This window comes from Oncorhynchus clarkii, chromosome 12 (assembly GCF_045791955.1).
Source record: "Oncorhynchus clarkii lewisi isolate Uvic-CL-2024 chromosome 12, UVic_Ocla_1.0, whole genome shotgun sequence".
Taxonomy (NCBI): domain Eukaryota; kingdom Metazoa; phylum Chordata; class Actinopteri; order Salmoniformes; family Salmonidae; genus Oncorhynchus; species Oncorhynchus clarkii.
The window spans coordinates 22539383-22567085 of NC_092158.1; the positions used below are offsets into that span (position 1 = coordinate 22539383).

Sequence of the window (27703 nt, forward strand, 5' to 3'; positions counted from 1 at the left end):
GAAAAAATATCTGTTCCACTGAACTGACGCTGTTTCGATTTCAGTAGTTACCAGCGTTGTCCTGAGCGAGACCAATCGGTATTTCCATGCGTCTGGATTGGTCGGCTGGCACGTTTCTCGAGTTATGGGCGCATTACAGTCATTATCTGATGAACCAGAATTTAGAGAATTGGCAGAGAAGACGGGCTGTGAGTATTACGTGTGTTTCTTGTAGTATACGAGTACAATTGTTGAGAATGCGCATTGTTATGGGTCTATGTAATCCTGCGCTAAAATGTATCATTATTGTGAAATGAAACGTCACCACAATACGTAACCCCATTCTCAATAATGAGTGTCTTCATAATATACGTCATCAAGCGTAGCGGTAAGTGTTCTGGGGGCTATTTCCATAGCAGAACAGCATGAGTTATATATTGCTGTAGGCTACAGCACTAGTATGAGTATCTTTCCTGCTAGTTGGCGCCGATGCTATCCCTCTTGGACATCAGCGCGCAAAAGGCTTTGACATAAACGGAAAGCTAGTTTCATGTCCACTGTGTCACGAATGTTGAATAAAATTCCATTTCAACTTACTCTGCTGATTGTCTGTCGGGTTGGTTCTTGTATAGTGCAGAATTTGAGACAATATCCACATCAAAGTATAATTCAACTAACTTTTAAAAGCCTGGTAGTGCGTTCAGATCACCTGCAGCATGCGCAGGCAATGCATGCATACTTGCCTAGAGGCCTCCTGTAGACGTTTGTTTACATTGTTTTGCGCATGTGCCAGGGGATATAAATATCAATGGAGGTACCAGTGTTTGGAAAGTCAGTTTAATAATACTTTATTACTTTCCTGTGGATATTTCTGCTCAAATTCCTACCCACAAAAGGACAACCCGCACAGACTACTGGTAGAATACATTAAAATTCAATTGTATTCAGCATTCTGGCTTGTGAGAGGACATTTTCAAATCAAACGTATGGCATTAATCTCAGACTGTGAACCTTGGGTATTAGTCTGATGATTGTCAGGCATCTAGTAGGCCTACTGCAGTGTCTTTCCTGATACCCTGCAATGAGATGAGCTACCATGTCCAAATTAAAAGCAGAACAATGAGAAGACTGTTGGATCAAATATGGAATGTCCTTGTGACTAAAGTCAGATGAAAGAAATGAGACTTGATAATCGTATTAGACTAGATTAATCGCCTATATTTTTTTAAAGCTGCAATATGTAACTTTTTGGGCTACCTGACCAAATTCACATTAACGGATAACTCACATTTCTTTCTCATTGAAAGCAAGTCTAAGAAGCGGTAGATCGGTTCTATGTGCGCTATTTCTATGCTTCCCATTCTTAAGTTTAGTTTTTGCATATTTTACTTTCAGTTTTGTACACTATTGGAACGAGCCAAGTCACTGCCGCACGAGCAAGCTTTTGTGGCACAGTCGATAGCGCACTGGACTAGAAGGTCAAGGGTTCGAGACCTGCTCCCTGCCTGTTTCATTACACAATCTTCAAACAGCTGAAAATACAATATTTTTGGTTATGGAAAATATATTTCACAGCAAATTTATACTTGCTTGTTTTGTCACACAACCTGAAATTAGGTGAACTATCAGAATTTTAGCAACCAGGAAATGGTTGCTAAAACGATTAAATCTTAAAAGGGCGATTCCACGCCAGTGTAGCTGAAAATATTTTTGGTGTCTTAGATTGTTCTGGCAATTTTCACATAGAAACTTCATTGGATGTTTGACATGCTTTTTACATTTGTATCGCAAACCATTTGTGGATTAAGACCTATACATGTCTCCTGTAACAACATCTTGGTGTCATTATACTTCTTATAGTGTGCTCTAAAATATGGAGTATATCAAATTTTCATATGAATTTATTCAACACTAAAAATATTAATGTTTTACTTCTTATGGCTAAGATCCCGCTAACGGGATCGATATGACAACAGCCAGTGAAAGTGCAGGGCGCCAAATTCAAACAACAGAAATCTCATAATTAAAATTCCTCAAACATGAAGTATTTAACACCATTTTAAAGATACACTTCTTGTTAATCCCACCACAGTGTCCAATTTCAAATAGGCTTTACGGCCAAAGCACCACAAATGATTATGTTAGGTCAGAGCCAAGTCACAGAAAAACACAGGCATTTTTCCAGCCAAAGAGAGGAGTCACAAAAATCAGAAATAGTGGTATAATTAATCACTAACCTTTGATGATCATTAACAGATGACACTCATAGGACTTCATGTTACACAATACATGTATGTTTTGTTCGATAAAGTTCATATTTATATCAAAAACTCTCAGTATACATTGGTGCGTTATGTTCAGTAGTTCCAAAAACATCCAGTGATTTTGCAGAGAGCCACATCAATTTACGGAAATACTCATCGTAAATGTTGTTGAAAATACAAGTGTTATACATGGAACTTTAGATACACTTCCCCTTAATGCAACCGCTGTGTCAGATTTCAAAAAATCTTTACGGAAAAAGCAAACCATGCAATAATCTGAGTACGGCGCTCAGAGACCAAAACAGCCAAACAGATATCCGCCATATTGTGCATTCAACAGAAGTCAGAAATAACATTATAAAGATTCACTTACCTTTGATGATCTTCATCAGAATGCACTCCCAGGAATCCCAGTTCCACTATAAATGTTTGTTTTGTTCGATAATGTCCATAATGTCCATAATTTATGTCCAAATACCTCCTTTTGTTAGCGCGTTCAGTTCACAAATCCAAATTCATGACGCGCATGCACTAGGAGCAGACAAAGTCAAAAAGTTCCGTTACAGTCCGTAGAAACATGTCAAACGAATTATAGAATCAATCTTTATGATGTTTTTAACATAAATTTACAATAATTTTCCAACCGGAGAATTCCTTTGTCTGTAGAAATGCAATGGAACAGAGCTCGCTCTCATGTGAACGAGCGCCATGAGCTCATGGCATTCTGGCAGACCCCTGACTCATTCCCCTCTCATTTGCTCCCACTTCACAGTAGAAGCCTCAAACATGGTTCTAAAGACGGTTGACATCTAGTGGAAGCCTTATGAAGTGCAACATGACCAATGTCCCACTGTATCTTCAATAGGGAATGAGTTGAAAAACGACCAACCTCAGATTTCCCACTTCCTGGTTGGATTTTTTCTCAGGTTTTTGCCTGCCATATGAGTTATGTTATACTCACAGACATAATTTAAACAGTTTTAGAAACTTCTGAGTGTTTTCTATTCAAATATAAATAATATGCATATATTAGCAACTGGGACTGAGTAGCAGGCAGTTTACTCTGGGCACCTCTGGGCACCTTATTCATCCAAGCTACTCAATACTGCCCCCAGCCATAAGACGTTTTAATATATCAAAGTACCCTTTTTGATTTTGTTTATTTCAAGACATTGTTTAGAACAATATACTCTACAAGTATATAACATTTCCAGAGTGGGCTCTCTGCTAATTCTTAAGGTTTTATCAGAGGACATTTTTGGAAGTTGAAGCTCATTTAGTGGATTTCTATACAATTGGAGAACAGCAAAAACAAGCAAAAATGGCTCAAGCTATTATAACCTTTGCTGCATTAGTTTCATTCACCTCGGTCGATCTACAAACAAATAGCCTATTAGCTTTACAATTTGTAATGTTATAGGCCTACCCCTGGAAGGGGGTAAATATGATAAATGATTCACACCGACACATAGCATCAGGGATTGTTCAGTCAGTTGTAATGATGAATTGCATAAAATCATATATTCTATACATTGATAGGCTCTCTTTTCTCAAATTACATAGTTTTCACATTTGTATTCCTAGGCATTACTAATCAAGCTCCTAACAAACAGACAACCATGGAGCACACAGATGATTGTATTATCACATTCACATAAGTTATTAGAATATTACTTAGGATTCTGTATTAATATCCGTGATGTAGTGGTAAAGAAAAAGGTGGGTAATGGGAACTATAAACTCCAGTGGGCGATGGAGATAAGACGAACAACCACCAATATAACAAAAAAACAAATGTCACTTTTAGAACTGTAGAACTGTATTGTTTGCACTTTCAGGGAAGATGGGCCATGTGGATATGTTCATATTGAAACATATCTTTAAACATGAACAACCCCAAGTTTGGGAACCACTGCTATAACCTCGCTCTCTGCTTGCTTCCTCTCTTTCTCTTCTGCTTCCTCCTGCAAGCATTGCAGCCTGACTCAGCGATGTGGCGCTCAGTGGTGAGGCTATCTGTCTCAGTAGGCTACTCTCTGTAAAGAAAAGCTATTATGAGAACTCAGTAGCCTATTTTCTGCTCCTGCTGAGGTGGGCTACGTTTAACATTAGCTTCTTACTTCATCCTTCTATCTGGCAAAGTAATACTAGCCAAAGCCCTTCAACGTCTCTCCCGGCAGCTAGCCACCTGACTGACTGACATGCACTATACAGTACCAGTCAAAAGTTTGGACACATCTACTCATTCCAGGGTTTTTCTTTCTTTTTTTACTATTATCTACCTTGTAGAATAATAGTGAAGACATCAACACTATGAAATAACACATATCAAATCATGTAGTAACTTAAAAAAGTGTTAAATAAATAAATAAACAAAAAAATATATATTTTATATTTGAGATTCTTCAAAGTAGCTACCCTTTGCCTTTGATAGCTTTGCACACTCTTGGCATTCTCTCAACCAGCTTCACGAGGAATGTTTTTCCAACAGTCTAAAAGGAGTTCCCACATATGCTGAGCACTTGTTGGCTGCTAAATGTATGTAACCTTTATTTAACTAGGCAAGTCAGTTAAGAACACATTTTTATTTACAATAACGGCCTACACCGGCCAAACCAGGATGACGCGGGGCCAATTGTGCGACGCCCTATGGGACTCCCAATCATGACCAGTTCAGATACAGCCTGGATTCAAACCTTTTCCTTCACTCTTCAGTCCAACTTATCCCAAACCATCTCAATTGGGTTGAGGTCTTCTTGATTGTGGAGGCCAGGTCATCTGATGCAGCACTCCATCACTCTCCTTGGTCAAATAGCTGTAGTGACCATAACATTGTGGCAATAATAAGGAAAGCCGAAGTGCCAAAGGTTGGGACTAAAGTCATTTATAATGTTTCTCAGGAGTCTTTTGTTGAAAATGTATGTTGGTCTGATGTGTATGAAGAGGTGAATCCAGATGCAGCGTTGGAAGTTTTTGTTAAATTATTAATGCCAATTGTTGAAAAGCATGCACCTGTTAAGAAATTAAATGTGAGTGTTACGGTGCGTGAATGAGGACCCAAAAGCGAATCAACTTAAACAGAGCTTCTTTAATTACCAAACATAGGTAGGCTCAGATGGACCGGCAGATTCCGACAGGACAGGACAAGGTTACAGCAAACATGACGACAGTCTGGTTCAGGCATGAATGACACAAACAAACAAGAATCCGACAAGGACAGGAGCAGAAACAGAGAGAGATATAGGGACCTAATCAGAGGGAAAAAAGGGAACAGGTGGGGAACGGGGTGAATGGGTAGTTAGAGGAGACAAGGGACAGCTGGGGGAAAGCGGGGGAGAAAAGGTAACCTAACACGACCAGCAGAGGGAGACAGGGTGAAGGGAAAGGACAGAGACAAGACAACATGACAGTACATGACAGTACCCCCCCACTCACCGAGCGCCTCCTGGCGCACTCGAGGAGGAAACCTGGCGGCAACGGAGGAAATCATCAATCAGCGCACGGTCCAGCACGTCCCGAGAGGGAACCCAACTCCTCTCCTCAGGACCGTACCCCTCCCAGTCAACTAGGTACTGATGACCACGGCCCCGGGGACGCATGTCCAAGATTTTACGGACCCTGTAGATAGGTGCGCCCTCGACAAGGATGGGGGGGGGGGGGGGGAAGACGAGCGGGGGCGCGAAGAACGGGCTTAACACAGGAGACATGGAAGACCGGGTGGACGCGACGAAGATATCGCGGAAGAAGAAGTCGCACTGCGACAGGATTAATGACCTGAGAGATACGGAATGGACCAATGAACCGCGGGGTCAACTTGCGAGAAGCCGTCTTAAGGGGAAGGTTCTGAGTGGAGAGCCAAACTCTCTGACCGCGACAATATCTAGGGCTCTTAGTTCTACGCTTATTAGCAGCTCTCACAGTCTGCGCCCTATAACGGCAAAGTGCAGACCTGACCCTCCTCCAGGTGCGCTCGCAACGTTGGACAAAAGCCTGAGCGGAGGGGACGCTGGACTCGGCGAACTGAGATGAGAACAACGGAGGCTGGTACCCGAGGCTACTCTGAAAAGGAGATAGCCCGGTCGCAGACGAAGGAAGCGAGTTGTGGGCGTATTCTGCCCAGGGGAGCTGTTCTGACCAAGACGCAGGGTTGCGAAAAGAAAGACTGCGTAAGATGCGACCAATAGTCTGATTGGCCCGTTCTGCTTGACCGTTAGACTGGGGGTGAAAGCCGGAAGAGAGACTGACGGAAGCCCCAATCAAACGGCAAAACTCCCTCCAAAATTGAGACGTGAATTGCGGACCTCTGTCCGAAACGACGTCTGACGGAAGGCCATGAATTCTGAAAACATTCTCGATGATGATTTGTGCCGTCTCTTTAGCAGAAGGAAGCTTAGCAAGGGGAATGAAATGAGCCGCCTTAGAGAACCTATCGACAACCGTAAGAATAACAGTCTTCCCCGCTGACGAAGGCAGTCCGGTGACAAAATCTAAGGCGATGTGAGACCACGGTCGAGAGGGAATAGGAAGCGGCCTGAGACGGCCGGCAGGAGGAGAGTTACCGGACTTAGTCTGCGCGCAGACCGAACAAGCAGCCACGAAACGACGCGTGTCATGCTCCCGGGTGGGCCACCAGAAACGCTGGCGAATGGAAGCAAGCGTACCCCGAACGCCAGGGTGGCCGGCTAACTTGGCAGAGTGAGCCCACTGAAGAACGGCCAGACGAGTAGGAACGGGGACGAAAAGAAGGTTCCTAGGACAAGCGCGCGGCGACGGAGTTTGAGTGAGTGCTTGCTTTACCTGCCTCTCAATTCCCCAGACAGTCAACCCGACAACACGCCCCTCAGGGAGAATCCCCTCGGGGTCAGTGGAGGCTACTGAAGAACTGAAGAGACGAGACAAAGCATCAGGCTTGGTGTTCTTAGAGCCCGGACGATAAGAAATCACGAACTCGAAACGAGCGAAAAACAGCGCCCAACGCGCCTGACGCGCATTAAGTCGTTTGGCAGAACGGATGTACTCAAGGTTCCTATGGTCAGTCCAAACGACAAAAGGAACGGTCGCCCCCTCCAACCACTGTCGCCATTCGCCTAGGGCTAACCGGATGGCGAGCAGTTCGCGGTTACCCACATCATAGTTACGTTCCGACGGCGACAGGCGATGAGAAAAATACGCGCATGGGTGGACCTTGTCGTCAGAGAGGGAGCGCTGAGAAAGGATGGCTCCCACTCCCACCTCTGACGCGTCAACCTCGACAACGAACTGTCTAGAGACGTCAGGTGTAACAAGGATAGGAGCGGATGTAAAACGATTCTTGAGGAGATCAAAAGCTCCCTGGGCGGAAACGGACCACTTAAAGCACGTCTTGACAGAAGTAAGGGCTGTGAGAGGAGCTGCCACCTGACCGAAATTACGGATGAAACGACGATAGAAGTTCGCGAAGCCGAGAAAGCGCTGCAGCTCGACGCGTGACTTAGGGACGGGCCAATCAATGACAGCTTGGACCTTAGCGGGATCCATCTTAATGCCTTCAGCGGAAATAACAGAACCGAGAAATGTGACGGAGGAGGCATGAAAAGTGCACTTCTCAGCCTTCACAAAAAGACAATTCTCTAAAAGGCGCTGGAGGACACGTCGAACGTGCTGAACATGAATCTGGAGTGACGGTGAAAAAATCAGGATATCGTCAAGGTAAACGAAAACAAAGATGTTCAGCATGTCTCTCAGGACATCATTGACTAATGCCTGAAAGACAGCTGGAGCGTTAGCGAGGCCGAAAGGAAGAACCCGGTATTCAAAGTGCCCTAACGGAGTGTTAAACGCCGTCTTCCACTCGTCCCCCTCCCTGATGCGCACGAGATGGTAAGCGTTACGAAGGTCCAACTTAGTGAAAAACCTGGCTCCCTGCAGGATCTCGAAGGCTGAAGACATAAGAGGAAGCGGATAACGATTCTTCACTGTTATGTCATTCAGCCCTCGATAATCTATGCAGGGGCGCAGAGACCCGTCCTTCTTCTTGACAAAAAAAAACCCCGCTCCGGCGGGAGAGGAGGAGGGGACTATGGTACCGGCGTCAAGAGCTACAGACAAATAATCTTCGAGAGCCTTACGTTCGGGAGCCGACAGAGAGTATAGTCTACCCCGGGGGGGGGTGGTTCCCGGAAGGAGATCAATACTACAATCATACGACCGGTGTGGAGGAAGAGAGGTGGCCCTGGACCGACTGAACACCGTGCGCAGATCGTGATATTCCTCCGGCACCCCTGTCAAATCACCAGGCTCCTCCTGTGAAGAAGAGACAGAGGAAACAGGAGGGATAGCAGACATTAAACATTTCACATGACAAGAGACGTTCCAGGAGAGGATAGAATTACTAGACCAATTAATGGAAGGATTATGACAAACTAGCCAGGGATGGCCCAAAACAACAGGTGTAAAAGGTGAACGAAAAATTAAAAAAGAAATGGTTTCACTATGATTACCAGAAACAGTGAGGGTTAAAGGTAGCGTCTCACGCTGAATCCTGGGGAGAGGACTACCATCCAGGGCGAACAAGGCCGTGGGCTCCTTTAACTGTCTGAGAGGAATGTCATGTTCCCGAGCCCAGGTCTCGTCCATAAAACAGCCCTCCGCCCCAGAGTCTATTAAGGCACTGCAGGAAGCTGACGAACCGGTCCAGCGTAGATGGACCGACAAGGTAGTGCAGGATCTTGAAGGAGAGACAGGAGTAGTAGCGCTCACCAGTAGCCCTCCGCTTACTGACGAGCTCTGGCCTTTTACTGGACATGAAGTGACAAAATGACCAGCGGAACCGCAATAGAGACAGAGGCGGTTGGTGATTCTCCGTTCCCTCTCCTCAGTCGAGATGCGGATACCTCCCAGCTGCATGGGCTCAGCACCCGAGCCGGCAGAGGAAGATGGTAGTGATGCGGAGAGGGAGGCGACGGAGAGCGCGAGCTCCTTTCCACGAGCTCGGTGACGAAGATCAACCCGTCGCTCAATGCGAATAGCGAGTTCAATCAAGGAATCCACGCTGGAAGGAACCTCCCGGGAGAGAATCTCATCCTTTACCTCTGCGCGGAAACCCTCCAGAAGACGAGCGAGCAAGGCCGGCTCGTTCCAGCCACTGGAGACAGCAAGAGTGCGAAACTCAATAGAGTAGTCTGTTATGGATCGATTGCCTTGACATAGGGAAGACAGGGCCCTGGAAGCCTCCTCCCCAAAAACAGATCGATCAAAAACCCGTATCATCTCCTCCTTAAAGTCTTGATACTGGTTAGTACACTCAGCCCTTGCCTCCCAGATTGCCGTGCCCCACTCACGAGCCCGTCCAATAAGGAGAGATATGACGTAGGCGACACGAGCAGTGCTCCTGGAGTAAGTGTTGGGCTGGAGAGAAAACACAATATCACACTGGGTGAGGAACGAGCGGCATTCAGTGGGCTCCCCAGAGTAACACGGCGGGTTATTGATTCTGGGCTCCGGAGATTCGAAAGCCCTGGAAGTGGCCGGTGGATCGAGGCGGAGATGGTGAACCTGTTCTGTGAGGTTGGAGACTTGGGTGGCCAGGGTCTCAACGGCATGTCGAGCAGCAGACAATTCCTGCTTGTGTCTGCCTAGCATCGCTCCCTGGATCTCGACGGCTGAGTGGAGAGGATCCGAAGTCGCTGGGTCCATTCTTGGTCGGATTCTTCTGTTACGGTGCGTGAATGAGGACCCAAAAGCGAATCAACTTAAACAGAGCTTCTTTAATTACCAAACATAGGTAGGCTCAGATGGACCGGCAGATTCCGACAGGACAGGACAAGGTTACAGCAAACATGACGACAGTCTGGTTCAGGCATGAATGACACAAACAAACAAGAATCCGACAAGGACAGGAGCAGAAACAGAGAGAGATATAGGGACCTAATCAGAGGGAAAAAAGGGAACAGGTGGGGAACGGGGTGAATGGGTAGTTAGAGGAGACAAGGGACAGCTGGGGGAAAGCGGGGGAGAAAAGGTAACCTAACACGACCAGCAGAGGGAGACAGGGTGAAGGGAAAGGACAGAGACAAGACAACATGACAGTACATGACAGTGAGAGCTGTTAGAGCCCCCTGGATGGATGATGAATTGAAAAATGTTATGGTTCAAAGAAATTATGCAAAAGAGGTGACAAACAAGTCAGGCTGCTCATCTGATTGGTTGATATACTGTAAACTGAGACATTTTGTGACTTAACTAAAAGAATAATCAATTATATTTCCAAACAAAGATAAATGACAAAACACAATGGAAAAAGACTTTGGAGTACATTAAATGATATAATGGGCAGAAAGCACAATTCATCTCCATCTTTCATTTAAGTTGATAGTTAATTTATAACAAACGCTTTTGATTATGCCAATCGTTCAATTACTATTTTGCTAGTAAGGTGGAAAAACTCAGAAGTGAAATGAAAACATTGAACAGTGATCCATCATGTTTTTGTATAAAATATCTAATAATGAAAGCGAAGGATTGCTGTTTTGATTTAGTCAAGTTAGTGTGGGACAGGTGGAAAAACTATTGTTATCCATCAATAATCAAATCAAATCAAATTTTATTTGTCACATACACATGGTTAGCAGATGTTAATGCGAGTGTAGCGAAATGCTTGTGCTTCTAGTTCCGACAATGCAGTAATAACCAACAAGTAATCTAACTAACAATTCCAAAACTACTGTCTTGTACACAGTGTAAGGGGATAAAGAATATGTACATAAGGATATATGAATGAGTGATGGTACAGAGCAGCATAGGCAAGATACAGTAGATGGTATCGAGTACAGTATATACATATGAGATGAGTATGTAAACAAAGTGGCATAGTTAAAGTGGCTAGTGATACATGTATTACATAAGGATACAGTCGATGATATAGAGTACAGTATATACGTATGCATATGAGATGAATAATGTAGGGTAAGTAACATTATATAAGGTAGCATTGTTTAAAGTGGCTAGTGATATATTTACATCATTTCCCATCAATTCCCATTATTAAAGTGGCTGGAGTTGAGTCAGTGTCAGTGTGTTGGCTGCAGCCACTCAATGTTAGTGGTGGCTGTTTAACAGTCTGATGGCCTTGAGATAGAAGCTGTTTTTCAGTCTCTCGGTCCCAGCTTTGATGCACCTGTACTGACCTCGCCTTCTGGATGATAGCGGGGTGAACAGGCAGTGGCTCGGGTGGTTGATGTCCTTGATGATCTTTATGGCCTTCCTGTGACATCGGGTGGTGTAGGTGTCCTGGAGGGCAGGTAGTTTGCCCCCGGTGATGCGTTGTGCAGACCTCACTACCCTCTGGAGAGCCTTACGGTTGAGCGCGGAGCAGTTGCCGTACCAGGCGGTGATACAGCCCGCCAGGATGCTCTCGATTGTGCATCTGTAGAAGTTTGTGAGTGCTTTTGGTGACAAGCGGAATTTCTTCAGCCTCCTGAGGTTGAAGAGGCGCTGCTGCGCCTTCTTCACAATGCTGTCTGTGTGAGTGGCCCAATTCAGTTTGTCTGTGATGTGTATGCCGAGGAACTTAAAACTTGCTACCCTCTCCACTACTGTTCCATCGATGTGGATAGGGGGATGTTCCCTCTGCTGTTTCCTGAAGTCCACAATCAATAATGACAAGCCACCAGGTATAGACAGCATTGATGGGAAACTATTGAGTATGGTAGCAGAATGTATTGCCAGCCCTATTTGCTATATATTTAACCAAAGCCTAAATGTGTGTGTGTGTGTGTGTGTGTGTGTGTGTGTGTGTGTGTGTGTGTGTGTGTGTGTGTGTGTGTGTGTGTGTGTGTGTGTGTGTGTGTGTGTGTGTGTGTGTGTGTGTGTCCACAGATGTGGAAGGATGCTAAAGTAATTCTCCTGCCTAAAAATAGTAAAGCACCCTACTGGAGTGATTTAAGGTAGATACTGTATGTATAGGGATATATGAAAAAAAGAACAGTGTGTGGGTGTATGTGAGTGCGTGCGTGTGTAGAGTCAGTATAAATGTGTGTGTGTTGGAGTGTCAGTGTGCGTGAGTGTGTAGAATCCTGTCAGTCTGCTAGAGACAGTGAAAAAATACAAGGGACAGGTAGTCTGTGTAGCTATTTAGCGGTCTTAAGGCTTGGGGATATAAACTGTTCAGGAGCCTGTTTGTGTCAGACTTGATGTACCTCTTGCCGTGCGGAAGCAGAGAGAACAGTCTATGGCTTGGGTGGAGTCTTTTAACGATTTTTCAGGCCTTCCTTTCACACCGCCTGATAAGAGGTCCTGGATGGCAGGGCGCTCGGCCCCTGCCATGCACTGGGCTGTCTGTACCACCCTCACATTGCCATGTGATCCAGGACAGTGCGGTTGCCATAACAAGCAGTGATGCAGCTGTATAACTGTTTGAGGATTTGAGGGCCCACGCCAAAACTTTTCAACCTGTTGAGGGGGAAGCGGCACTGTCACACCTTCTTCACGACTGTGCGCACGTGTGTGTGAACTATTTTAAGTCCTTAGTGATTTGGACACCATAGAGCTTGAAGCTCTCGACATGCTCCACTTCAGCCCTGTCGATGTGGATGGGGGCATGCTCCCCCCATTTCCTGTAGTCCATGATCAGCTCTTTGGTCTTCCTGACGTTGAGGGAGCGGTTGTTGTCCCGGCACCACACTTCCAGGTCACTGACCTCCTCCCAGTCTCATCGTCGCCAGTGATCAGGCATTTTGCTTCCAACACTCTACTCAGCAAACTGGATGCAGTTTATCACAGTGCCATCCGTTTTGTCACTAAAGCACCTTATACCACCCACCACTGCGACTTGTATGCTCTAGTCGGCTGGCCTTCGCTACATATTCGTCGCCAGACCCACTGGCTCCAGGTTATCTACAAGTCCATGCTAGGTAAAGCTCCGCCTTATCTCAGTTCACTGGTCACGATGGCAACACCCATCCGTAGCACGCGCTCCAGCAGGTGTATCTCACTGATCATCCCTAAGCCAACACCTCATTTGGCCGCCTTTCGTTCCAGTTCTCTGCTGCCTGTGACTGGAACGAATTGCAAAAATCGCTGAAGTTGGAGACTTTTGTCTCCCTCACCAACTTCAAACATCTGCTATCTGAGCAGTTAACCGATTGCTGCAGCTGTACATAGTCTATCGGTAAATAGCCCACCCATTTTTACCTACCTCATCCCCATACTGTTTTTATTTATTTACTTTTCTGCTCTTTTGCACACCAATATCTCTACCTGTACATGACCATCTGATCATTTATCACTCCAGTGTTATTAATCTGCAAAATTGTAATTATTCGCCTACCTCCTCATGCCTTTTGCACACAATGTATATAGACTCCCCTTTTTTTTCTACTGTGTTATTGACTTGTTAATTGTTTACTCCATGTGTAACTCTGTGTTGTCTGTTCACACTGCTATGCTTTATCTTGGCCAGGTCGCAGTTGCAAATGAGAACTTGTTCTCAACTAGCCTACCTGGTTAAATAAAGGTGAAATAAAAATAAAAAATACCACTGTCGTGTCTTCAGCAAACTTGATGATGGTGTTGGAGAAATCGTGGGTGAACAGAAGGGGACTAAGCTTACACCCCTGTGGGGTAAGCGTGGCAGAGGCGATGTTGCCTACCCTCTTCACCTGGGGTCGGCCATCAGGAAGTCCCAGGGTCCTAAGCTTGGTGATGAGCTTGGAGGGGAAACTGGTGTTGAAAGCTGAGCTGTAGTCAATTAACATTATTCTCACATAGGTATTCCTATTTTCTAGGTGGGTGAAGGCAGTGTGGAGTGTAATTGACATTGTGTCACCTATGTGGAGAATCCATTGAGTTGGATAGCCATTGGGGGGTGTCTTGTCTGAAAGCAATCAGAGCATATCCGCAATCAGAGTTAATCCATTTTATAGAATGGAGGAAGAGGTGTCTGGTTCTCCCTTGGCCTTAATCTTGCCAGGACCCCCCTCTCTTGCCTCTGTAATGCCGGCATTTCCTTTTGGATACCCCAAAAATTGGTGTAGAGCACTCACCTTGTACTGCGCTGACTCCGATGACAGATTGGTTAAAAGAAATGGACAGTAAGATGATAGTTGAAGCTGTATTGTTAGATTTCTTCTAGTTATGAGAAATATTACTGCGATGAAGATTCCAGATTGTCTGCACAATCTAATTATATTCAGCTCAGACACACATGCATACCCCACAAGACATGCCATCAAGGGTTTCTACAGTCCCCAAGTCCAAAACGAGTTCATGACAATGCACTGTATTATACAGAGCCATGATCGCATCGAACTCCCTTCCAACTCAAGAAAACAGCAGAATTACTGTAAAAAAAATAAATAATTGACAGTGAGGGGACAAACACACACACTCTAACACACAATTTTTGTTGTATTGTTTGTATATCGTTGTATTTTAAATTTGTGTGACTGTCCTTGTCTATCAGTGTTTTGTTGCATGTCATGTTTTGTGTTTTTTGTGAACCCCAGGAAGAGTAGCTGCTGCTTCGGCCAAAGTTAATGGGGATCCAAATAAACAAATAACAGTGTAGGCCTGAATGAGCCACCATGAATAATAGATTAGATACTTTGTGTATAGCTTCAGAAAAACATGCAAGCAATGAGGCCGTGAACAGACCGGTTTTCTTCACCACCTCTATTGTCTGAAATCCCCACCCTCAGTGAGTCTCCTCATACCACTGGTAATCCAACATTAGATCTTCACATACTGGTATGCCCGTACAATATACCTAGGAATGTATCACATGCGGCTGGTCGCCCCATAATTGGGGAGGACGGACTCATAGTAATGGCTAGAATGGATTCAATGGAATGGTAAATAACTCATCCAAGATATGGTTGATACCAATCCATTCACTCTGTTCCAGACATTATTATGAGCTGTCCTTCCCTGGGCAGCCTCTTTTTCACACACTGAAACACTCGCACTCACTCACTCACACACAAACTCTTAATTGAAGTATTGTGGCAATTAGATAGATAGATATTAGATATCAGTCCTTGTTTGAATGCATTTGAATACTTTGAGCTCGTCATTACATATAATACACAGTTTAAAACACATGTATTACTGTCTTTCTCTAAACTACAATGAGAATGCAATGTGAAATCGTTTTTACATTTGAATAAACAAATCCACTGGCATCAACTAAAAATAGATGCTGAATAAACATTCAGCCCTACTCTCTGCTTATACTATGTGTGTATACAGCGTTAGTCCTGAGGATGTCAAATCAGGCAAACTGAATGATAAATTAGACATAACTTCAAGACACAAACATAAATTGTAGTTGGCAAAAGTTAAAAAACAATTGTGTTCCGTTAAGATCATTACTCTGCAGTCCGTCATGGTTTCCTGCTCATTCTATGTTAACTGATGTGCTGCCTGGCATTTTGCTAATAAGAGGCCTCTTGAAGATACATTTGAGTTCTCCTTCATACATCTATGTCTCTAACCTGCTGTGGTAGGCTGGCAGGATGTCCCTCTCTGTCTTGGACTCATGACAGTCCTTTTTTTGTTCCTCAGTTTCCTTCGAGCAAATTGGAATCCTGCACAAAAGATTCAAGCAGTTGAGCCACAATGAAGACATGCTGAGGTAGGACTCCCTAATAATGTTTGACATTCATACACTCTGTAAAGGCCCATTCTAACACACTTTATTTTTTAACTTGTGCTGTTACTATGGGGACACACATGGGTGTATCCTGGCATGATACATTTCTGGTGAAGTGGTTCTTCCCATTTCTTTATAATAAACTAGCCTAACAGGTTTTGGTTTGGCTTTTGTTTAGCAAGATGTTCTAAGTGACCAGCTTCCTGGTGCACACCTTTTTAATTATCTCCTTGTCTTTTCACTTGTAGGAGAGCTGACCTCGACACAATTCCAGACCTGGCATGCAATCCAATCCGCACCCAAATTATAGAGGCCTTCTTTGACAAAAGGTAGATTATCGTGTTCCTGTTAAGTACCTCAATAAGTACACAACTAAGGGCTCTGTTTTAACAAACGCAAAGTAAATCTTAGCAGTTGAGTGGTGGTGTGTCTGAAATATTTGGGCTATTTTGACAGCAGGAACAATGGCCGTAACACCTGGCGTTAAGCGTAAAGAGGCAGAATTTTCTTTGAATTAATATAAGTTGTTGGTGTGACGAGGGCTTGATCACTCACTGGCCAATGAAAACCTGCTCTAACGCTTTTTATGTGGTTGCTTCAACTTGTAACAAGATTTGTAAATGTTCTAATTAGTCTACCTTCGACGTTGATATGGCGAAGTAGAATTGTAAAGGCAAAGAAACAGGCAATCAATAGTTGATTCAACACCACGGTCAGCGATTGGATTTCCTGCAATTTGACATTCAGATCCAACAGATGACAGTGGAAAATGCTTTTTCTTTTTATATAAATGAAAAACAATAATTAGACTTTAACAATATGATGTTGCTAAATAGGCATATTTCATTCAGTGGGCATCAAGTTTCACAGGAGCTGGATATAAATAATATCCATAGCCTATAATGAGACTTTGGGGTTTCAAGACACATTTAGTTTTTTTTAGACGCATTCAGGGCTTGACATTAACGCAACTCCGGTAAATAAAAATGTTGGACAAGAAGAATATAGATTTAAGTTGTCCGAATGGACAAGTAAAAGAAGAAAAGGGTGTTGACTGTTTTTGCTGCTCCCAAAAATGCTATTTGAATATAACATTGGGCATAGGCTATTCTATTGATTAGTCTACTGTGTTCCTCTGCTGGCAAGATCCATGCCATAACCAACTAAATAAATATCCCCACTAGCGTTGCCTGAAATGTGCCCTTTGGCGCATGTTTTTTAAGGGCACACCTCAGATATTTATTACCCTCCCACCTCAACGCAAGCGAGCTGATATTAGACACGTCAATTACCAATCCTGGGGCAAGGTTTGGAAAATAGCAGTGCGCTGGCTTTAACAAATTGAAATTGCTAACGAGCGTTCGTTTGACAATTGGGCTGGCTTAACACCAGTCGAAAATAGAGCCCAAAAAGTGAACTTCTCTCAAGATGCTCCTATCTACCTAGTGTGATTTTCATTAAACAGTAGGCTTGGTGGTGCCTCACAGAGATGTCAAATGTCAGCCTCATCTAGAAACAACCCCTAGCCTTTAGCCCCTAGCCGTTAACCACTACCACCTAGGACTTGTGTAGACCGGAAAGGTTTGAATATTAAGTTTCTTTCTAAAATGATATATATCCATTTTCAGAAATCTTGATAAATTAGCTTTTATTGTTTTAAAGAACTTATGAAAGAGTGAAAAAAACACCAATCTCATCACGGCATAGTGTTGCTCAATGACAGATAGGGATGTATTTATTTTCAATCACTTGATGGTTTCATTTCAGAGAGACAGCTAAACGAAAAGTATACAAAATATTAAGAAAAGTTCCTCTTTCCATGACAGACTGACCAGGTGAATCCAGGTGAAAGCTATGATCCCTTATTGATTGTCACTTGTTAAATCCACTTCAGTCAGTGTAGATTTAAGTGAAGGAGACAGGTTAAAGAAAGATTTTTAAGCATTGAAACAATTGAGAAATGGATTGTGTATGTGTGCCATTCAGAGGGTGAATGGGAAAGACCAAAAATGTAAGTGCCTTTGAACGGGGTATGGTAGTAGGGGTCAGGCACACTGGTATGTGTCAGGAACTGCAATGCTGCTGGGTTTTTCACGCTCAACATTTTCCTGTGTGTATCAAGAATGGTCCACCACCCAAAGGACATCAAGCCAACCGGTCAGGATGCTCTCTGGTGCTGCTGTGGATCTTTTTGAGGATCTGAGGATCCATGCCAAATCTTTTCAGTCTCCTGAGGGGGAATATGTGTTGTCATGCCCTCTTCACGATTGTCTTGGTGTGTTTGGACCATGATAGTTTGTTGGTGAACTTGAAACTCCACCTCTACAATACAGCGCAACAATGTTAATGAGGGTCTGTTCGGCCCTTCTTGTCCTGTAGTCCACGATCAGCTCCTTTGTCTTGCTCACATTGAGGGAGAGGTTCTTGTCTTGACACCACACTGCCAGGTCTCTGACCTCCTCCCTATAGGCTGTCTCATCACTGTTGGTGATCAGGCCTACCACTGTTGTGTCGTCAGCAAACTTAATGATGGTGTTGGAGTCGTGTTTGGCCACGCAGTCGTGGGTGAACAGAGAGTACAGGAGGGAACTAGGCATGCACCTCTGAGGGGCCCCGGTGTTGAAGATCAGCGTGGCAGATGTGTTGTTGCCTACCCTTACTACGTAGGGGTGGCACGTCAGGAAGTTCAGGATCCAGTTGCAGAGGGAGGTGTTTAGTCCCAGGGTCCTTAGCTTAGTGATGAGCTTTGAGGGCACTATGGTGTTGAACGCTGAACTGTAGTCAATGCATAGCATTCTCAAATACTGTAGGTGTTTCTTTTGTCCAGGTGTGAAAGGACAGTGTGGAGTGCGATTTAGATTGCATCATATGTGGATCTGTTTTAGGTGGTATACGAATTGGAGTGGGTCTAGGGTTTCTGGGATGATGGTGTTGACGTGAGCCATAACCAGCCTTTCAAAGCACTTCATGGCTACCGCCGTGAGTGCTACGGGCTGTAGCAATTTAGGCAGGTTACCTTCGCTTCCTTGGGCACAGGGACTATGGTGGTCTGCCTGAAATATGTAGGTATTACAGACTCGGTCAGAGAGAGGTTGAAAATGTCAGTAAAGACACTTGCCAGTTGGTCCGCTTATGCTCTGAGTACACGCCCTGGTAATCAATCTGGCCCCACAGCCTTTTGAATGTTGACCTTTTTAAAGGTCTTGCACACGTCAGCTATGAAGAGTGGGATCACACAGTCATCCGGAACAATTGGTGCTCTCGTGCACGCTTCAGTGTTGCTTGCCTCGAAGCGAGCATAAAAGGCAATTAGCTCGTCTGGTAGGCTTGTGTTACTGGGCATCTCGCGGCTGGGTTTCCCTTTGAAGTCCGTAATAGTTTGCAAGCCCTGCCACATCCGACGAGCTTCAGAGCCAGTGTGTAGTAGGATTCAAACTTAGTCCTGTATTGATGCTTTGCATGTTTGATGGTTCGTCTGAGGGCATAGTGGGATTTATAATAAGCGTCCGGATTAGTGTCCCGCTCCTTGAAAGTGGCAGCTCTAGCCTTTAGCTCGGTGCAGATGATGCCTGTAATCCATAACTTCTGGTTGGGATATGTACAGTGAGGGAAAAAAGTATTTTGCTGCTGATTTTGTACGTTTGCCCACTGACAAAGAAATGATCCGTCTATAATTTTAATGGTAGGTTTATTTGAACAATAAGAGACAGGATAACAACAAAAAAATCCAGGAAAACACATTTAAAAAATGTTATAAATTGATTTGCATTTTAAAGAGGGAAATAAGTATTTGACCCCTCTGCAAAACATGACTTAGTACTTGGTGGCAAAACCCTTGTTGGCATTCAGAGGTCAGATGTTTCTTGTAGTTGGCCACGAGGTTTGCACACATCACAGGAGGGATTTTGTCCCACTCCTCTTTGCAGATCTTCTCCAAGTCATTAAGGTTTCGAGGCTGACGTTTGGCAACTCGAACCTTCAGCTCCCTACACAGATTTTCTATGGGATTACGGTCTGAAGACTGGCTAGGCCACTCCAGGACCTTAATGTGCTTCTTCTTGAGCCACTCCTTTGTTGCCTTGGCCATGTGTTTTGGGTCATTGTCATGCTGGAATACCCATCCACGACCCATTTTCAATGCCCTGGCTGAGGGAAGGAGGTTCTCACCCAAGAATTGACGGTACATGGCCCCGTCCATCGTCCCTTTGATGCGGTGAAGTTGTCCTGTCCCCTTAGCAGAAAAACACCCCCCATGCATAATGTTTCCACCTCCATGTTTGACGGTGGGGATGATGTTCTTGGGGTCATAGGCAGCATTCCTCCTCCTCCAAACACGGCGAGTTGAGTTGATGCCAAAGAGATCCATTTTGGTCTCATCTGACCACAACACTTTCACCCAGTTGTCAACTGAATCATTCAGATGTTCATTGGCAAACTTCAGACGGGCATGTATATGTGCTTTCTTGAGCAGGGGGACCTTGCGGGCGCTGCAGGATTTCAGTCCTTCATGGCGTAGTGTGTTACCAATTGTTTTCTTGGTGACTATGGTCCCAGCTGCCTTGAGATCATTGACAAGATCCTCCCGTGTAGTTCTGGGCTGATTCCTCACCGTTCTCATGATCATTGCAACTCCACAAGGTGAGATCTTGCATGGAGCCCCAGGCCGAGGGAGATTGACAATTATTTTGTGTTTCTTCCATTTGCGAATAATCGCACCAACTGTTGTCACCTTCTCACCAAGCTGCTTGGCGATGGTCTTGTAGCCCATTCCAGCCTTGTGTCTGTCTACAATCTTGTCCCTGACGTCCTTGGAGCGCTCTTTGGTCTTGGCCATGGTGGAGAGTTTGGAATCTGATTGATTGATTGCTTCTGTGGACAGTTGTCTTTTATACAGGTAACAAGCTGAGATTAGGAGCACTCCCTTTGAGTGTGCTCCTAATCACAGCTTGTTACCTGTATAAAAGACACCTGGGAGCCAGAGATATTTCTGATTGAGAGGGGGTCAAATACTTATTTCCCTCATTAAAATGTAAATTAATTTATAACATTTTTGACATGCGTTTTTCTGGATTTCGTTGTTGTTTTTCTGTCTCTCACTGTTCAAGTAAACCTACCATTAAAATTATAGACTGATCATTTCTTTGTCAGTGGGTAAACGTACAAAATCAGCAGGGGATCAAATACTTTTTTCCCTCACTGATGTACAGTCACTGTGGGGACGATGTCGTCGATGCACTTACTGATGATGCCAGTGACTGTGGTGGTATACTCCTCAATGCCATTGGATGAATCACGGAACGTATTCCAGTCTGTGCTAGCAAAACAGTCCTGTAGCGTAGCATCCATGTCATCTGACCACTTCCGTATTGAGCGAGTCACTGGTACTTCTTTAGTTTTTGCTTGTAAGTACGAATTAGGAGGATATAATTGTGGTCAGATATGCTGGTATAAATTAGGTAAAATGGATTTAAGTTTGCCTGCATTAAATTCCCTGGCCACTAGGAGTGCCTCTTCTGAATGAGAATTTTCTTGTTCGTTTATGGCCTTATACAGCCCGTTGAGTGTGGTGTTAGTGCCAGCATCGGTTTGGGGTGGTTAATAGACAGCTACTAATAATATAGATGATAACTCTCTTGGTAGATAGTGTGGTCTACAGTTTATCATGATGTACTCTACCTCAGGCAAGCAATACCTCGAGACTTCTTTAGTATTAGACATCGCGCTCCAGCAGTTATTGACAAATGGACAATCACCCTCGCCCCTTGTCTTACCATCCTGCTGATGCACGGAAAACCCAGCCAGCTCAATATTATTTGTGTTGGTGGTATTTGGTATTTTATTAGGTTCCCCATTAGCTATTGCCTAAGCAGCAGCTACTCTTCCTGGGGTCCACACAAAACATATGACATAATACAGAACAACATAATACAGAACATCATTAGACAAGAACAGCTCAAGGACAGAACTACATACATTTTTAAAAAGGCACACGTAGCCTACATATCAATGCATCCACACAAACTATCTAGGTCAAATAGAGGAGAGTCGTTGTGCCGCGAGGTGTTGCTTTATCTGTTTTATTAAACCAGGTTTACTGTTTGTTTCAGCAATATGAGATGGAAGGAAGTTCCATGCAATAAGGGCTCTATATAATACTGTACGCTTTCTTGAATTTGTTCTGGATTTGGGGACTATGAAAAGACCCCTGGTGGCATGTCTGGTGGGATAAGTGTGTGTGTCAGAGCTGTGTGTAAATTGACTGCAAACAATTTGGGATTTTCCACACATGAATGTTTCTTATAAAAAGAAGAAGTGATGCAGTCAATCTCTCCTCAACTCTTAGCTAAGAGAGACTGGTATGTATAGTATTTATATCAGCCCTCTGATTACAATTAAGAGCAAAACATGCCGCTCTGTTCTGGGCCAGCTCTAGCTTAACTAGGTCTTTCCTTGCAGCACTGGACCACATGACTGGACAATAATCAAGATTAGACTAAACTAGAGCCTGCAGAACTTGCTTTTTGGAGTGTGGTGTCAAAAAAGCAGAGCATCTCTTTATTACGGACAGACCTCTCCCCATCTTTACAACCATTGAATCTATATGTTTTGACCATGACAGTTTACAATCTAAGGTAATGCCAAGTAATTTAGTCTCCTCAACTTGTTCAACAGCCACACCATTCATTACCAGATTCAAGGCCTAGCCCTCACCCTCCGATCCAACAGGTTCCAGATGTGCTCAATGAGATTGAGATCCGGGCTCTTCGCTGGCCATGGCAGAACACTGACATTCCTGTCTTGCAGAAAATCACACACAGAACGAGCAGTATGGCTGGTGGCATTGTCATGCTGGAGGGTCATGTCAGGATGAGCCTGCAGGAAGGGTATCACATGAGGGAGGAGGTTGTCTTACCTGTAACGCACAGCGTTAAGATTACCTGCAATGACAACAAGCTCAGTCTGATGATGCTGTGACACACCGCCCCAGACCATGGCGGACCCTCCACATCCAAATCGATCCTGCTTCAGAGTACAGGCCACGGTTTAACTCTCATTCCTTTGATGATAAACGAGTATCTGACCGACACCCATGGTGAGACAAAACCATGACTCGTCAGTGAAGAGCACTTTTTGCCAGTCCTGCCAGCGACGGTGGGTTTGTGCCCATAGGTGACGTTGTTGCCGGTGAGGACCTGCCTTCAACAGGCCTACAAGCCCACAGTCCAGCCTCTCTCAGCCTATTGCGGACAGTCTGAGCACTGATGGAGAGATTGTTCCTGGTGTAACTTGGGCAGTTGTTGTTGCAATTCTGTACCTGTCCCGCAGGTGTGCTGTTCAGATGTACCGATCCTGTGCAGATGTTGTTACACGTGGTCTGCCACTGCAAGGACGATCAGCTGTCCGTTCTGTCTCCCTGTAGCGCTGTCTTAGGCGTCTCACAGTACGGACATTGACATTTATTGCTCTGGCCACATCTGCAGCATGCCTAAGGCACGTTCACGCAGATGAGCAGGGACCCTGGGCACCTTTCTTTTGGTGTTTTTCAGAGTCAGTAGAAAGGCCTCTTTAGTGTCCTAAGTTTTCATAACTTTGACCTTAAGACACTAACAGCTTACAGACGGTAGGCAAATAATGACCGTTCCACAGGTGCATGTTCTTTAATTGTTTATTGTTCATTGAACAAGCATGGGAAACAGTGTTTAAACCCTTTACAATGAAGATCTGTGAAGTTATTTGGATTTTTACGAATTATCTTTGAAAGACAGGGTCCTGAAAAAGGGACGTTTTTTTGTTGTTGCTGAGTTTATAATCTATATGACAATAATACAACCTTAGCTAGCAATAGGCGGAGTCGAGCTACTACCATATTGCGTACAGTATCCATTTCAGTATCCATGACGTGCCTAGGATGTCATGCAGTGACCTCATCTGTCCACAAGATGGAGATATTTATGTTCCTTGCTTTTTTATACCTCTATAGAAACTTCCATCAGAATGGTGATGGGACGGTCGAGGAGATCAGCTTTGAGGAGTTCCTTGTGGTGATGTCCCACTTCAGACCTCCAGCACTGAACATGACAGAGGAACAGAGAGAAAAGGTCAGGAGGGAGAAACTCCGCTGTGAGTACCGTTATTAAAATGTTACAGTGTGGACTGGTGTTAAGATGGATGTTTTGCATTATAGTATAGTTTCACTACCAAATGTAACACTGGGCTGAAATTGATATAATAATATTTAAAAATGAAATGGATATAATAATTCTTTGTGCGTCTCTTTCGGGACACACAACAGGAGCGTAAATACATACATGAATCACAAGCAATAACTACAGCAGACAGCACATGTGGATTCAGTTCCTTGTTAGTTCCTTATTAGCTTGTGTACTTTCTACAATGACATTCAGAACACTGTACACGGTTTGATGTGTACTATGGCTCGCTCTTTGACTGGAATCCAGAAAAGGAATCCATTATCTGTAAACGTTCTGCTGGGATAGCAGGTACGCATACAACAGATCTGTATCCCATATACAGCATTATTCAGCAAATGCTTGACAGTGATGCCTCATGACACATGCAGGTAAGCCTTTGGTAAGCAAATATTTGTAAAGAGTTTATATAAGATTTTCCTTGTTTTCTTTCCCAGTCCTGTTTAACATGCACGACACAGACAATGATGGAACAATCACTCTGGAGGAGTATCGACATGTAAGCCATTGCCCAGCCCTGTCTTTCAAATACTTGATCTGCCTATCACTATGTATTGTAACCATGACTGCCTTTCCTCTGAGTGTCCTGTAGGTAGTGGAGGAGCTGCTGTCTCGGAGTGGAGCCCTGGGAAAGGAAACGGCAAAAGGAATAGCAGATGCTGCCATGCTGGAGGTAGCCAGTATTTCCATGGGTCACATGGTACGGCTGCTTTTTTACAACATCTTGTGAATGTTTTTTTCCTCACTCTGAGTTTTAGATCTGGAATCAGCTGCTATATGACATCTGACTATTATAAAAGTTTTTTTCAATACCATATCCAATAATCTCGTTCTCAGGAACCAGATGAGTTTTACGAGGGGATCACTTTTGAACATTTTCTAAAGGTTTGTTATAAAACATATTATTTTGTGTCTAATAATATTTTTATTTTGGGGGGTAAAAGTCATGGCTATAGTTTTATTTTTAAAAGTATAGATTATTTAAGTGTGCTTCGCTGGAGAGCCCATTAAATCATCACTGTTCTTTAAAGGTGTGATCTGCACTCCTTACATCCATTGTTTTACTTTTAAATTAACAATATATGCCCATTGATTAATGAAGATTATAAACTGGGTGGTTGGAGCCCTGAATGCTGATTGGCTGACAACTGTTGTATATCAGACCATATAGCATGGGTATGACAAAACTGCTCTAATTACGTTGGTAACCAGTTTATAATAGCAATAATATACCACGACTAAGGGCTGTATCCAGGCACTCTGAGTTATAACAGCTCTTAGTCGTGGTATATTGGCCTTATTGCTTAATTATAACTTTTAAATGCCTCATGACCTTAGTTCAACTCTCACATCCCATTAGAACCCAAAATATAAGCTTGTTTTACACCATTGTTTGTAAACAAATACTGTATAGCATCAAAACATGGTTAAAACTATCATTTTAATTTCTGGTGGATGGTCAGTCCTTGCATCTATAGCTCTGTCTTTGAAAATCATCTAAAGTGGTTACATTTCTCCAGCCCTATCTCTCTGCTGTTTGACAAGACTGCAGATTGTCCCTTTAACACAAACAATAGCAGCACAATTGTTGTTCTTGTTATTAAAGTACACAATAGTTTAAGGTATTGTCAGAGTTTAGTAACTAAGTACTATACTGGTAGTAAAACAACATTTTCTTTTCAGATACTGAAAGATATTGAGATCGAGACGAAAATGAACATTCGCTTTTTGAATATGGACACGACGACCCTGTGCAAGTGAGGATCTTCCACTTGATTTTATTACTATGATGCACAAGCACTCTTCTATGGTCTTTTTATTTAGTGGCCAGTTAGGGCATACTTTACCTTCTCAGACCAACTATTACAAAGCTCTGTTTAATAGTTTTGGGTGACGGTTTAAGCTTCTACTATCTATTAGCCTCTAACACACACTTTATGTTTTTACAAATTTATTGGCTAAAAAAATATTTATGTGCAACTATGCAAATATACACAGATTAGCAGTAGGTATGTTATGACTTTAGCATGCCTGTATCTATCACTCCATATTTTATGCAAGAGTATTCACAATGCTCTAAATGCCATGAATCAATAATAAATTCAATAATAATGCAACAATCCAGTAATAACAATGTAATAAGCCAGTAATAAAGCGATAGCCAATTATGCAACTCCATGATTGAAGTGAATGCAATTTACCTCCTAGTATATCTAGGGCACTGTGTGGAATAAGCTACAAACATTTGCACGTCTCTTCTATACCGTCATGCACACCTAAACTGTTTTGCTGTTTGGAATCAAAACAGGTTAGAATTTCCATGTTCATTAGAAAGTCACTGACCAATAGAAACAAAGTACTTATTTCCAAAGTTTAACTGACCAGCCTAGCAGTATAGCATACTGCACATGTCCTGTGGCAAGACCCTCCTCATATTGAGATAGTAGTTTCAAGTAAAATGTGCGTTAGACTTGTGCAAATGTTTTAAGAATCAAGCCCACACAAACAAGCATTTGTTGACTGTTAGAAATGGGAACAATGATATGCAACTTGTCTGTGCTGCCCTCTAGAGACCAAAGAATGTGAAGTCTATCCCATTCCCACATTTAATCATCTCTATACTGCCTATTTTATTTTTTGGTTTGCATGTGTTTGATGCCATTCCATTTGCTCCATTCCTGCCATTTATTATGAGCCGTCCTCCCCTCAGCAGCCTCCTGTGGACTAAATGGCATGCATTCATTGAATTAATTTGGCCTTAATCAGTTGCAGATCAAATGTATTTTAAGTAGGCACCAGCAAATACTGCAGCCTGCCGATATCTTGTTGCATCTACAGATTTTAGCATGTCTTGGTGTTTGAATTTCCATACACACTGTATATTTGTACTGTAAAATACAATATTTTCATTTCGATTTGGGATGTTATTGTAGCAAGGAATAATGTAAATGATGTGGCCTTCTCTTTTTATTGAGAACATTAAAATAGGAAACCGCTCACCAAAAGTATATCATTTTTGAAAGATTATGTACTGTAGGAATTGGAGTGTTTAGTTTTGCTTTTAAGAAAATAATTGTATTATCAGACAGCCTTGGAGAGGGATCTATAATGAAACTTGAATTTGCTTTGTACTTAATCAAATCAAGTGGGGGCAGCACACATAGCCTTGGCGCTAGAGGCGTGAGCCAGCAACCGGAGGAGGAGGAGGGGGGGGGGGGGGGGGTGTTCCGCTTTGGGCTGAATGTGTCAATGTTTTGTTCATTTGAAATCAACTGTTTTTCTGGAAGCTTTATATATATATATATATATATATATATATATATATATATATATATATATATATATATATATATATATATATTAGTTGGACCTTGTTTGCAATTAACCAATAAAGTGATATTAATCATAGTGAATTTATGTAATTACCTTCTAAAAAACCTTTAAAGACATTCTCTGTATCTTTGGTGACTCTGTACTTTTTTAAACTTTCCGCTTTGGGCTGAATGTGTCAATGTTTTGTTCATATGAGCAGAATTACTGTCTTAACTCACAAGCCACAGAAATCCCTAATTTGAAATCAACTGTTTTTCTGGAAGCTATGCTGTGCCATTTTCCCTACATTT

At 43.3% G+C, this 27703-nt stretch overlaps 1 protein-coding gene across 2 annotated transcripts; it reads left to right on the plus strand.

The window, feature by feature from the left end:
* On the plus strand, positions 1-26993 carry LOC139421927 (calcineurin B homologous protein 3-like). Of its 2 annotated transcripts, none has more exons than XM_071173063.1 (8): positions 1-188; positions 15783-15852; positions 16119-16199; positions 23852-23991; positions 24518-24579; positions 24673-24780; positions 24918-24965; positions 25764-26993. In XM_071173063.1, exons 1-8 carry the CDS (start codon positions 125-127, stop codon positions 25839-25841), a joined length of 651 nt encoding a protein of 216 aa, XP_071029164.1. In that variant the 5' UTR covers positions 1-124; the 3' UTR covers positions 25842-26993. The 2 variants fall into 2 exon arrangements, with proteins under 2 accessions (XP_071029164.1, XP_071029165.1); XM_071173064.1 differs by having other exon boundaries at positions 24663-24780; positions 25764-25933.
* Positions 26994-27703: the final 710 nt, after the last annotated feature.

Coding starts and splice junctions, on each gene's coding strand:
- LOC139421927 (XM_071173063.1), top strand. CDS start 125: ATGGGCGCATTACAGTCATTATCTGATGAACCAGAATTTAGAGAATTG. Junction 16,200..23,851: donor GAGGCCTTCTTTGACAAAAG/GTAGATTATCGT, acceptor ATACCTCTATAG/AAACTTCCATCAGAATGGTG. Junction 24,580..24,672: donor CTCTGGAGGAGTATCGACAT/GTAAGCCATTGC, acceptor AGTGTCCTGTAG/GTAGTGGAGGAGCTGCTGTC.